At 43.9% G+C, this 13,597-nt stretch overlaps 1 protein-coding gene across 1 annotated transcript in view; it reads left to right on the plus strand.

The window, feature by feature from the left end:
• The window catches only part of pik3r3b (phosphoinositide-3-kinase, regulatory subunit 3b (gamma)), a 293,043-nt gene that overhangs the window by 101,457 nt on the left and 177,989 nt on the right, over positions 1–13,597 (plus strand). Inside the window, exon 5 of the mRNA XM_070446248.1 lies at positions 6,121–6,252. Within this exon, the coding sequence (XP_070302349.1) occupies positions 6,121–6,252 (132 nt within the window). The remainder of the gene's footprint in view (positions 1–6,120; positions 6,253–13,597) is intronic.

A 13,597-nucleotide genomic window follows, 5' to 3' on the forward strand; every position in this document is an offset into this window, starting at 1 on the left:
TCAGAATTGTAGAGGAAGGTCTGCTCAATCCAAGAGTACAACCAATTGATTACAGCATTGCCCCAAAAATGGAGGAGGCAGGTGACAGCGGGAGGAGGTAGGGAACTTGTCTGTCTGCCCAATATAAAAAACTGGCGGCGGAATAAAAAGAGCATAAATAGGAAAGTATACCAGTTTCATTTGAGAACCAGGATCTTGACAGCTGTGCCATACAGATTGCAAAATAGTTGGGAAGAGATTTTTGATGCACCGATTCCATGGTACAGGTTGTATGAGTTGATATATAAAACGACTCAAGATTCAAGACTTCATACTTTTCAGCTAAAATGATTATATAGAATTCTTGCCACCAACAAAATGTTGAATATTTGGGGCATACAATCATCGAAGCTCTGCAGATTTTGTTGTGAGGATACATAATCAATAGAGTATTTATTTTGGTATTGCCCTCAGGTCGCCAGTTTCTGATTCAGGAATGGCTGAAAATGCATAACATTGATCTAAAATTGTCCCTAGAAATAGTACTGTTGGGAGATCTGGAGAGACCGGCTCAGTCGATTACTATTATGCTAATACTCTTCTAAAAGTATTTATCTTCAACTCGCAATCTGTGGATTCTATTCGATTACATAGATTGAAATTGTATGTTAAACATCACAGCATAGTTGAAAGATATATGGTGTGTAAAAATCCAAAGAGGGTGGCCAGCAGAGATAGGTGGGATGGGCTGAAGGAAGCTGAGGGTTGGGATGTGGAATTGAAGACAAGTGAGTGTGGAGTTGCTGGGCGGGGGATTGAATGACAGTCAAAGATAAAAGTCAAAATAAAACAACGAAAAGTATGTTTGAATGACACTGAGGGGCAATGTTTCTACTGCTAATGCTGGTTTGCCTGAGGCTGATGCCGTGCAGGTGTTTGTACACGTGCATATACACACACACACTCATTCAAATGCACACAGGTGCACATACACGAACACACACACATAGTGCCATACATGCACTGAAACATTCAGTTGGCCTTGCTGTTAGGGGGGGTCTAGGATGGTTGAGGGGCAGCTCTTGGGGAACTGAGGGGGGGGGGGGGGGGGTCTTGGAGGGCTGGTGGCCTGGTTGGGTTGGGCGCGTGGGCCGGTAATAATCACATTTTGGAACAGTGAGTGCATTCTGACATCACGTGCATAAAACAACTCACGCTGGGTCGACCGTTAGAGATATTTGGAACTCACCTGTGGAAAGGTTAAACCGCATGACACGACCAGCTGGATAGCCCATCGCACAGCTGGCTGCCTGCGACCTTTACGTTTGTGGGTCAGGGTGAAGGCTTTGGGTCCCTGTTCGGTCAGTCTCATTTAAAGAGAACACAATCCAACCACCCTAACCTTTACAGCAGTCTGAGTCTCTCAGGTCACCAAGGGGTTACATAGGCTTCACTGGAGATCACACAGCTAATCCTGTCGCAAGGTAGGGAGATCATTCAAGACTGACGTCTAAATTGGACGTCTATCCATGTCCTGAGGCAACGGTGAGGGCTGTAGTAGTCTTGGGTTTTGCTAGGGCGTTGTGGATGGGTGTAATCCCATGACTCAGGGTCAGAAGGTTGCGTAGTTTGATCCCAGTTGTGGACACATGTTATATATTTTTTGTTTTAACCCAACCTAAACCTTAACCATTGAGAATGAGTGCCTGAACTTAGAAATGTGAAGTTTGAAGAATGTGGATGAACATCTAATTCTACAGTGAGACTGTGAGAACCTGTTTCACGAGGACCTATACCTATACTATCATGTGACCCTGCATGAAAAACCTCTCGCCCTCTCGCCCTCTCACCCATGTAACCTTTCCCTCCCTAKGCTCGACTGATCATCACTTGCACGTAGTAGACACAAAAATTCACACAAACACATATATATACACATATGGACACACAAGTATGTTTGCACACACACACACACCACCTTCCCCCAACCTAATGTTATCAGGAGCTGGTGACCAGCTAGGATATCGTCAAGGCTTTGTTTTAAGAATGGCCCTGGATAACAGTGCATGTCAAATCAAATAACATTTTTATTTATCACATGCGCCGAATACAACAGGTGTAGACCTTACAGTGAAATGCTTACTTACAAGCCTTTAAACAACAATGCAGTTTTAAGAAAATAGAGTTAAGGAAATATTTACTAAATAAACTTTAAAAAGTAACACAATAAAATAACAATGATGAGACTATATACAGGGGGTACCTGTACCGAGTCAATGTGCAGGGGTACAGGTTAATGTAGGTAATTTGTACGTGTAGGAGGGTGTCAATGCAAATAGTCTGGGTGGCTTTTGATTAATTGTTCAGCAGTTTTATGGCTTGGGGGTAGAAGCTGTTAAGGAGCCTTTTGGACCTAGACTTGGCGCTCCGCTCCTGCTTGCCGTGCGGTAGCAGAGAGAACAGTCTATGACTTGGGTGACTGGAGTCACTATCACTATGAACTTAAGGTGGATCAATAGTAGAGGGCAGACCCATATTGGGCTGGTGGCAGGATTTGACACTTGATTCAATCGTCATGGCGCCTGTGTGCAGTGTGTGTGTGTGTTGTGTGTGTGAGGAGGAGAGTCAAGCCTGATTGATGAGCTAAAAGAGTGTGTTAGCGATGGGGAGGCTGAAAGCAGAGCATCGATATGAGGCCTGGAGAAATACCTACTTGGTATGGATTTGTTTGTTCAGAGGCAAGCAGACCTCCTTTGGGACGATGCTTAGAAAAATAACCCCAAATATGTCAATAGATCAGATGGACAGCTGGACCAATAATCAGAGATGTATAGTAATAGTTGATCATAGCTGTGTGTGTTGTGTTGTGTTGTGTGTTTGGGGGTGAGTGAGTGAGTGAGTGAGTGAGTGAGTGAGTGAGTGAGTGAGTGAGTGAGTGAGTGAGTGAGTGAGTGAGTGAGTGATGAGTGAGTGAGTGAGTGAGTGAGTGAGTGGGGGGGGTGTCTTCGTGTGTATGTGTGTCTTTGTTTGGGTGTGTTTGTGGGTGTGTGTACAGCGAGAGGGTGGTCTTTGTCGAAATGTTTGTTATTAAATGCTAAGCCAGTCAAACATATACAACACACCTAGCTTATCTGTCTTCTACATAATGTATCGGGGGTTTGAAGGTAGAAGTCTGTGTGTGTGGGAGATGGATAGTGATGATGATGATGATGATGATAATACACACTAGTGGTACTGAGGTCAAATTCATTTCAATTCCACTCAACTCTGGGATTGGATTAGGAATGAAGTCGGAATTGAAAAACGGGCCGTAAATATTGTCACCCTTGATAAAGATGAACAAAACAAATAATACCAGTATTGAGTTATATTGTATGATCAACATTTTTTTTAAACGTTATTATTTTATAATAATACAAACAAAATAGATGTTGTTTTACAAATATATTATTTATTATTTATTTTATACAGTCTTTTTTGCTCATCTTTATCAAGGATAGCAATAATTATGGACCCCATTGTACATTCCTGGGGCGGCAGGTAGCCTAGTGGTGAGAGCGTTGGGCCAGTAACCAAAAGTTTGCTAGATCGAATCCCCGAGCTGACAAGGTAAAAATGTGTCGTTCTACCACTGAACAAGGCAGTTAACCCACTGTTCATAGGATGTCGTTGTAATAAGAATTTGTTCTTAACTGACTTGCCTGGGTTAAATAAGATTAAATAAAAAAATATATAAATAAAACATTATAAAGGACAATGGAATTGACCCCAAATTCTGACACGCACACCCCAACCAAGAATAGAAAAGAGACTAATCTGTCCTCTCTTTTGCACGCAAACACACAGCCAGACCACCTCCCAACTCCCTCTGTTACACAGACAACTTGAATGGAAGACCAAAATTCTGTCTGCCTGAAGTTCACCTCATCCATCCAAGGCCAGAGGGGGGGTCAGTCCTTGTCAGTTTTCTACGACTGTCACACTTGATCTGGGTGGAGTTGGCCTGGTGTGCCCCTGCCCTGGCCCTGCCGAAGTGTTGGGAAGCTAATCCTTTCTGGAGGGGATTAAACAGCTGTTTGTGACGCCACATCTCCACTCTGAGAGCTGGCAGGTATTCGGAGAGAGGGGTGTGGAGAAGAGAAGGGATAGGAGGGAGATAGGGGGGAATTGGAAGAGAGTGAGAGAAGAGATAGCCTTCTCACTTGTATTCTCTAGGCCCAATAGAGCAGAGAGTAAGTGGTAGCCAGAGAGAGAGAGAGAGAGAGAGAAGGAACGAGACAAAAACAAAGGGAGGTAGCAAGATATAAAAGGAAGAAAGAAATTCCGGGAATGCGAAAGGCAGAGAATGGTCCAGGCCCTCAGGGTTCTATTTTCAGCTGGCGTTAATCTAGCACAATTGTCAAGCGCACACTAATTTGCAATATCTTACTGTTAAAGCCGGCACTCTTCTATTTTCAATCCCAGGATTGGTAATTGACCTGTTTTATATGAGCTCTTATAGTAGGCTACCCTTACCCTACTATAACAAAATCTGGTTCAACAGCAATGTGTCTGGTGTCTTTCTTATCCTGCCATGCATTAGCCAAGGAGCCTACCCATAAAAGGTTTCTAAATGGTCTACTCGTTTACTGTTGCTATCACTCGTTACTGTAGCCTATGCTATTTAATAAACTGTAGTATCCAGCCACAATGGATGAGAATATTCCGTGCCCCCTGGCGAATTGAAGTTGATGATAATGCAAAGACCATCAGAACATAAGACACGCATGTAGTATTAAGCCATTGAACACCTTGATTGGCCAGTGAGTGGCCAAGCCCTCGTCACACCTACAACTTGTTTATTAATCAAAACCCAGCCCTTTCACGCTATTGCTTTCATAATAATGTCTGTGAAAATGGCAAAAATATTTCTGACCCACCCACGGACCTGTAGCGCTACCGACAGCCCTTAGATTACCGTTGAGTTGTTAAAATAGAGCCCTCAAAGAGATAGCAGCAAAGAAATAGAGGGAGGGAGAGAGCAGAACAAGAGTTAGGGAGTGAGAGGGAATTGATGTGGGGATTTCTTGGTCCCAATCCCCTGTAGTCTGACTGGGCAGCAGTGGTGTAATGATGCTGGTTGAGGTCCCCAGAGCCTGTTCATTAGCTGTGATTAAACTGGGAGGCAGCACTGCCTCCCGGAATTTCTTTCTTCCTTTTATATCTTGCTACCTCCCTTTGTTTTTGTCTTCATCCTGTCCTCATCCTCACAGTAGAGCCACTACTGTCAGCCATGAGAGGGCTGTCCTCATCCTGTCCTCATCCTCACAGAGAGTTACTACTGTCAGTTAAACACAGTCAACCCCAGCATAGAAAAACAGTTAACCCCAGCACAGGTTGACTGTCACTAGTGTGTGCCATGAAACATACATTAATATCGTTCTTCTGTCTTCTATGTCACTGAACACAGTGAAAATTAATATAATGTCTTGCCCTCTGTATGACTTTTCCACATGGAGGGGCAGGATCAGTGACTCCACACCACAACACAMCCACACACAAGCTACAGAACTGTTCTCTAATTATCATATTGTGTTGGAAGGGGGTCAGAAAGAGGTCACAGTRATATAAATATACCTCTGGTTTAGTGGACCGTCATGATTGGAAAGTTTATTTGACAATTAGTTTTAGAGAAATCAATGCTTGTCCTACAGTGTGTCACGGCTTGTAGTCCCCTAATGCAATGAACCTGATCACCCAGGTCACACACACACAAATATTATCTCTGTGACTGTTTTGTCTACATCCCGCCGGTTTAGGGCATTCTTTCTCTGTATGTAGTACATCTGGGAAGTTCTTTCTGTTTCTAACTGACATGTGCCTGTTTCCCCAGAGCTAAATGGCCCTGACACTCCTTTGACTCATTTAATTACAGCTCAGAATACCATCCAGTGTCAGGCTGCTGCTGTACCAACACTTCTGTCTGTCTCCACTAGTACAGCTGAAAAATGAGCTGCCAGTCACATTTCATTTTTTTGTGTTCTCTTGTAAATTACATAGGATTGAAGAATTTGTGATTCTTAACACAAGTCTCTTTCTCGGACTCTCTTCCTCCCTCTCGTACTCTCTTCCTCCCTCCTATTCTCCCTCCCTCCCTCTCAGACCCAGTCTCAGTGGATGTGGACCAGTATGAAGTGGCAGTGTTGTCTGATACTCTGAGGGGTTTCCTCCAGGACCTGCCCTCCCCCATCATCCCAGCTGTGGTCTACAGTGAACTGGTCTACACTGCCCAAGGTACAGTAACGGTACACTCACAATGGTAGTGATTAACTAACATCAAACATCACGGTCCATAATCAGCTAGGCCACATGGAATCGACACAGTTTGCACAGACTTATTGCGGCTAGCCCATCACAGAGTTCTGCTGTCACTTGAAATAAAATTAAGTTATGAACAATTCGGCCTCCCGGGTGGCGCAGTGGTCTAGGGCAGTGGTCTAGGGCATCTAGGTAGCTGCGCCACCAGCTAGCTGCGCCACCAGAGTCTCTGGGTTCGCGCCCAGGCTCTGTCGCAGCCGGCCGCGACCGGGAGGTCTGTGGGGCGACGCACAATTGGGCTAGCGTCGTCCGGGTTAGGGAGGGTTTGGCCGGTAGGGATATCCTTGTCTCATCGCGCTCCAGCGACTCCTGTGGCGGGCCGGGCGCAGTGCGCGCTAACCAAGGGGGCCAGGTGCACGGTGTTTCCTCTGACACATTGGTGCGGCTGGCTTCCGGGTTGGAGGCGCGCTGTGTTAAGAAGCAGTGCGGCTTGGTTGGGTTGTGCTTCGGAGGACGCGTGGCTTTCGACCTTCGTCTCTCCCGAGCCCGTACGGGAGTTGTAGCGATGAGACAAGATAGTAATTACTAGCGATTGGATACCACGAAAATTGGGGAGAAAAGGGGATAMAWTKTWWAAAWAAWAAWAAWAAAWWAAAWMAATTATGAACAATTTTAACCCAGGATTAAAAATACTTCGGGAATGAGGTCCTTCATCTACTTCACCAGAGTTAGATGWACTCGTGGATACTATTTGTATGYCTCTGTGTCCAGTATGAAGGAMGCTAGAGGTAGTTTTGTGAGCCAATGCTAACTAGCATTAGCGCAATGACTGGCAGACTATGGATATCTGCAAGAATGCTAGAAGATGTTAGCATATACCCATATACATCCAGTCGTTATGCTAACGCTAGTTATGTTATGCTAGAGACATAACAATGGTATCCACAAGTTCATCTGACTCTGGGGAAGTAGATGAATGSCCTCATTGTCAAAATCCCAAAGTATCCYTTTAACACTAGAACCGCCTGTTCTTTCTGCCTATAAGTACCCGCTAGAGAACGTTGCCTGGCGTCCCCTTTAGAATAACATATGCATCAGATGCATATCAACCTGCAAAGTGCAGCAACCATAAGCACCAATTCTTGATAAATAGTGCATAAACTATTATAAAGGATTAATTGTATGAAGAAATATTAGTGGAAATATACACATAAAAAGAAAATATACAATAGTAAAGGATATGTTTTGTGTAGTTCTACAAAGTCCTAGAAAAAATGTAGGCCTATAGCCTATTTTTCATTTATCTTACAATAAAACTTTTGACAAAGTTGAAACTAAAAAGATAATAAATTATATAACCAGCCAGGTGCACAGGTGAAATTATCTGCTGTATTCCTAAACAACAGCATGAACAATTGCAAAGGATGAATTGCATAAATAAATAGTATATTTTAAGTTTATTATGTTACTAATTTTTGCTTAGTAGCCAGAACAATGCTGCCGCACGGACAGCACAGATATTCTTGGAAAAAGTKAAATTTGGAAATAGAGCTGCAACTTTAGAATTATGAGAGTTATTTGACAAAGGTAAGTGTAATAGAAACTGCAGAATATGCTCTGTCTGATACTATATATACAATGTTTTACCTTCATGTGACTCTGAAGGAAGATTTGATAAACTGATGATCYTTTCCCTGCATCTTTAAATGTAAATTACAAGATGCGCCCATCTCTTCATGTACAACTGATAGGTCTAATATTGTCACTCATCAGATTATTGTCATTTTAATATTGTCWATACTCTTATTATGTKTGAAATTAGTTTTGGTATAATTTAGGTGTYGTTTCGATGGGCCAGCAGTGCAGGCTGACTGGCATCGTTTGTTWCCTGCTCATCGAGTTGGATAGTCAAGGATATGTTTTGCATTATTCTAAAGGSCTACTGTAACGCATTGCATGTTCTCATTTCCCTTACAGTAAATTATATTAATAATAGAGTTACAGTAAATAGGGAATGGTATCAACCCGCAAGGCTTGCGGTCAAATTATTAACATGAGAGCTAACGCTGATAAATAGGGATATGGTGCCGGAGGGGAGGGCTACCATTTTACGGGATCCTAACCAACTGTGCTATTTTATTAGTTTTTTCGCATTGTTTGTAACTCATTTTGTATATAATGTAGCTGCTACCGTCTCTTATGACCGAAAATAGCTTTTGGACATCAGAACAGCGATTACTCACCTCGACTCTGGACAAAGATTTTTTCTTTAATGAGACCGACGTGAAGGATTTACTGCTTTGTAGAGACAAGGCCTAAATCCCCGTCATCAGCGTGAAGGAAAGACAGAGAAAAAGGGGGAGGAGGGCGGGGTGCCTTGCAAAAATTCGCAGACGATTAGGTAAACCCCACTACCCTCGGTATGATTGGTCAACGTGCAATCATTGGAAAACAAACTGGACAAACTACGATCAAGACTTTCCTAACAACGGGACATTAACAAATGTAATATCTTAGCTGAACAACAACACAGATAATATAGAGCTGGCTGGCTTGAGCGTGGTTAGGCARGACAGAGCAGCTACGTCTGGTAAGACGAGGGGCGGGGGGTGTGTGTCTATTTGTCAATAACTGCTGGTGCGCGATGTCTAATATTAAAGAAGTCTCGAGGTATTGCTCTCCTGAGGTAGAATACCTCATGATAAGCTGTAAGACCACACTATCTACCAAGAGGGTTCTCATCTATATTATTAGTAGCCGTTTATTTACCACCACAAACCGATGCTGGCACTAAGACCACACTCAACGAGCTGTATAAGGCCATAAGCAAACATGAAAATGCTCATCCAGAAGCGGCGCTCCTAGTGGCCGGGGACTTTAATGCAGGCAAACTTAAATCCGTTTTACCTCATTTCTACCAGCATGTTACATGTGCAACCAGGGGAAAAATAACTCTAGACCACCTTTACTCTACACACAGAGACGCATACAATGCTATCCCTCGCCCTCCATTTGGCAAATCTGACCATAATTCTGTCCTCCTGATTCCTGCTTACAAACAAAAAATTTAAGCAGGAAGTACTAGTGACTCGCTCAATATGGAAGTGGTCAGATGAYGCAGATGCTATACTACATGATTGTTTTGCTAACACAGACTGGAATATGTTCCGGGATTCATCCAATGGCATTGAGGAGTGTACCACCACAGTCACCGGCTTCATCAATTAGTGCATCGACAACATCGTCCCAACAGTGACTGTACGTACATTTCCCAACCAGAAGCCATGGATTACAGGCAACATCCGCACCGAGCTACAGGCTAGAGCTGCTACTTTCAAGAAGTCTGGACGCTTATAAGAAATCCCACTATGCCCTCAGACGAACCCTCAAACAAGCAAAACATTAATACAGGACTAAGATTGAATCCTACTACACCAGCTCTGATGCAAGTCGGATGTGGCAGGGCTTGAAAACTATTCTGGACTATAAAGGGAAACCGCGAGCTGCCCAGTGACACGAGCRAACCAGACGAGCTGAAAGCCTTTTATACTCGCTTCGAGGCAAGCAACAATGAAGCATGTGTGAGAGCACCAGCTGTTCCGGACGACTGWGTGATCACGCTCTCCGTAGCCGATGTGAGCAAGACCTTTAAACAGGTCAACATCCACAAAGCCACGGGGCCAGACAGATTACCAGGACATGTACTCAAAGCATGCGAGGACCAACTAGCAAGTGTCTTCACTGACATTTTCAACCTCTCCCTGGCTGATCCTCAACACTGGGGCCGCTCAGGGGTGCGTTCTTAGTCYCCTTCTGTACTCCATGTTCACTCATGACTGTGTGGCCAAGCACGACTCCAACACCATTATTAAGTTTGCTGACGACACAAGGCCTGATCACCAACAACGATGAGACCTGGCAGTGTGGTGCCAGGACAACAACCTCTCTCTCAATGTGAGCAAGACAAAGGAGCTGATCATAGACTATAGGAAAAGGAGGACTGAACAGGCCCCCATTAACAATCGACGGGACTGAAGTGGAGAGGGTCGAGACTTTCAAGCTCCATGGTGTCCACATCAACAAACTATCTTGGTCCAAACACACCAAGACAGTCGTGAAGAGGGCACGACAACACCTTTTCCCCCTCAGGAGACTGAAAAGATTTGGCATGGGTCCCCAAATCCTMAAAAAGTTCTATAGCTGCACAAACGASAGCATCCTGACCGGTTGCATCACCGCMTGGTATGGCAACTGCTCGGCATCTGACCGTAAGGTGCTACAGAGGGTAGTGCGTACATCCCAGTACATCACTGGGGCCGAGCTCCCTGCTATCCAGGACCTCTATACCAGGCAGTGTCAGAGGAAGGCCCGTAAAATTGTCAAAGATTCCAGCCACCCAAGTCATAGTGTTCTCTCYGCTACTGCACGGYAAGTGGTACCGGAGTGCCAAGTCGTGGACCAAAAGGCTCCTGAACAGATTCTACCCCCAATCCATAAGGGCTCCAGAGTGACGCAGCGGTCCCTGGTTTGAATCCAGGCTGAATCCCATCTGGCTGTGATTGGGAGTCCCATAGGGCGGCGCACAATTGGGTCAGCGTCGTCCGAGTTTGGTCGGGGTACGCCGTCATTGTAAATAAGAATTTGTTCTTAACTGATTTGCCTAGTTAAATAAAGGTCCAAAAATTAGATTTTTTTTTAAACACACATGCCGCTAATAAATAGAACCCTCCATTCAGGAGGAAAGTTATTAGAAGTCATGAACCATGATCACACCACGTACGACTGGTTCAGTGCTTATAGAGTACTTCCATTGTGAGGTTAGYTCCTCCGTGGATAACAAAGCTATGAAATAGACTCCTTCATACGTATCGCCACTACAATGGTGTAAGACACATTGACTTGTAGTAAAACCACTACAGGCCCCCTTGGCATATGGCTTGAGGTCGGCACCGATTCTTATTGACACACGGTCATTGACATGGAAATTATCTGATGACGTCAGACTCATTCGGAACAGGTTGCAGCCTACCAGGATACTTGGTTTTCTTGCCCTTGGCATGTGCGCTTGTGCACAATGGAACCTTTAATGAGGATTTTATACTAGGAAAGGGTCGGAGCAAGGGTCGGAGCAAAATACCAGTCTTGGTAAAGTTGAAAATAGACCCKGACGCCCCTTTGACTCTACAGCTACATGAATCACCAGTTTCTCCCCAGAGGTTCATAGGTCATTCCTGCAGTGTAGACTGTCCGAAGCTAGTGCCTTACTGCTCTAGACTTATCATGTAGTTATCCATTTAGGATAGTGCGCTAAGCAACACACCKCTAGTAGGATCGCCCTAGATATGCCATTAGACAAAATTCCATGATAGAGTCATCKAGCCAAGACCATGGATGTATATATAATATAGTCCAATTAGATGATTAAGRTGWGGTCACTATATTTTGTATATCTTTTGTTTGTGTTCCCCATACAACCATAAGTTAGTGCCACAATGCTCATTTGGGGAAGAAATGTAATTATGTATTTTGTGAGTGTTGTGCRTTATTAACGTCTGTCTAAGTTACTGCCTAGATCCACCAGCCTGGACAACAGGACGACGGTCCGGAACGACGATCCACAACCAGGCCATCCCATGGCCATTCTTGTGGTGGGTCTGCAGYTTTCGTAAATCCTACCAGGTTAAACCACCAGAGGGGGACTGTCATGATGATACACAAACCMGGACACCCCATGGTCATTCTTGTGGTGGGTTGCAACTTGCAGAATCCTTCCAAGATTGAACCCACCAGGAGGGGACTGTCATGACTGTCCTGTGAGGATCCAAATAGGTCAGCTCGGCAATGGATGACTTCARCCAGACCCTCTCTCACCCACAGAGGGGGGAGGAGGGAACTGGTGGGGGGTTGATAGCTATCGTGGAGAAATTATAAGAYTATGTTATAGTACTGTTATTACATCAAATGGTTGTTGTATGCAACAGAATAGGGTTCTTAGAACTCTATTGTGTCTGTGTGAACTGAGAGGAGGTTCTGAGACTTAACTCTAGCAACGGATTTATTATGGTCTTGTCCTCTCTGAAATCTCAACACGAGGTAGAGACAATAACGTCACCTCCCGGACAATCACTGGTACGGCTGATTAGCTGTCATAAGTAAAGTATYTATAAAAGTGAATTTAAGTGGGACCATTCTACTACTCTGCTCAAACCATTGTATTCTATTACTCTCATCACCACTGAGAACTATCGACACGGCTGGCTAGCCTATCTTCAAATAATTATCTTCCAGAGCGAGTGGAAGCAGATTGAGTTCTGTAGTTCTGTTCAGGACTACACGACGGGTCGCCGGATGCCGGGCGACGGCAGAGGAGAGCAACAGTAGGAGACGGGTGGGGACCCCTTTTGGACAATCATAGCCTTACAAGCGTGCCGCAAAATGGCCCAWCAACCTTTCCGAGAAAGCCTGGTTCTGACAGAAATCCACAAAGAAACRAGACATTTACACGTAATTACATTCATGATTTCTTACTCCAAACGGGTGCAAAGTATATGATTACTTTGAGAGTAATTTCTAAATGTACCAAGTATTATGTCTCTGTCTCTCGCTCCCTCTCTATCTCCTTTGTAACAAGCCGCCATATTGTGTCAGTCCGCTAGGGACCTGTTTAAATGTATTAAGTGTGTATGTTTATTCTGTGTTACCATTTAGTTAGTAAATAAATAATTAAATCAATTTGTGTAGTACTGAATCATAAGTAAGCCTGGGGTTTTCGCAGATGCAGGAGGTTACGACTGTTCAGAATGATGATAAGATACGAGGTTATGATTAATACGTTGACTGTTTTATGGATGTGATAGGTAAAGACCTTTAGAGGTAAATTCAGRAGATGGTAACTCTTTAAATAGCCACTCTCGTGGTGCCCCAAATTCATAATGAGTTAATTGTTACATWATTAATTGAATCGGGTAACAATTAAACATAGTTATTTGATTAGATAAATAACAGTCATCAGATTCATGAATGTAAAGTCACAAAAAAACGTTTTAACAACCAAGATGCCATTTTCTGTAGGCTACAGCAAAGACATGTTGGAACCGAAACTTGGCTTGGACATTTAGCCTACAACACCTTTAAACTGGTAGAAGATTTAGTCAGTGCCATTAGTGATGAGATGATACAGCGCACTGACTGACTTGTGTGTGGGTGTGTGGGTCAGGTGTTCTTAATGGTTTGTAWACTCAGTGTATAAATGACACCTGGTCCATTTAGTTGTCCGAACCATTGGCTTTCTGGTTCTGGTTAACGTTCTAATGTCTCTGAG

This window comes from Salvelinus sp. IW2-2015, linkage group LG13 (assembly GCF_002910315.2).
Source record: "Salvelinus sp. IW2-2015 linkage group LG13, ASM291031v2, whole genome shotgun sequence".
In the NCBI taxonomy this organism is placed as follows: Eukaryota; Metazoa; Chordata; class Actinopteri; order Salmoniformes; family Salmonidae; genus Salvelinus; species Salvelinus sp. IW2-2015.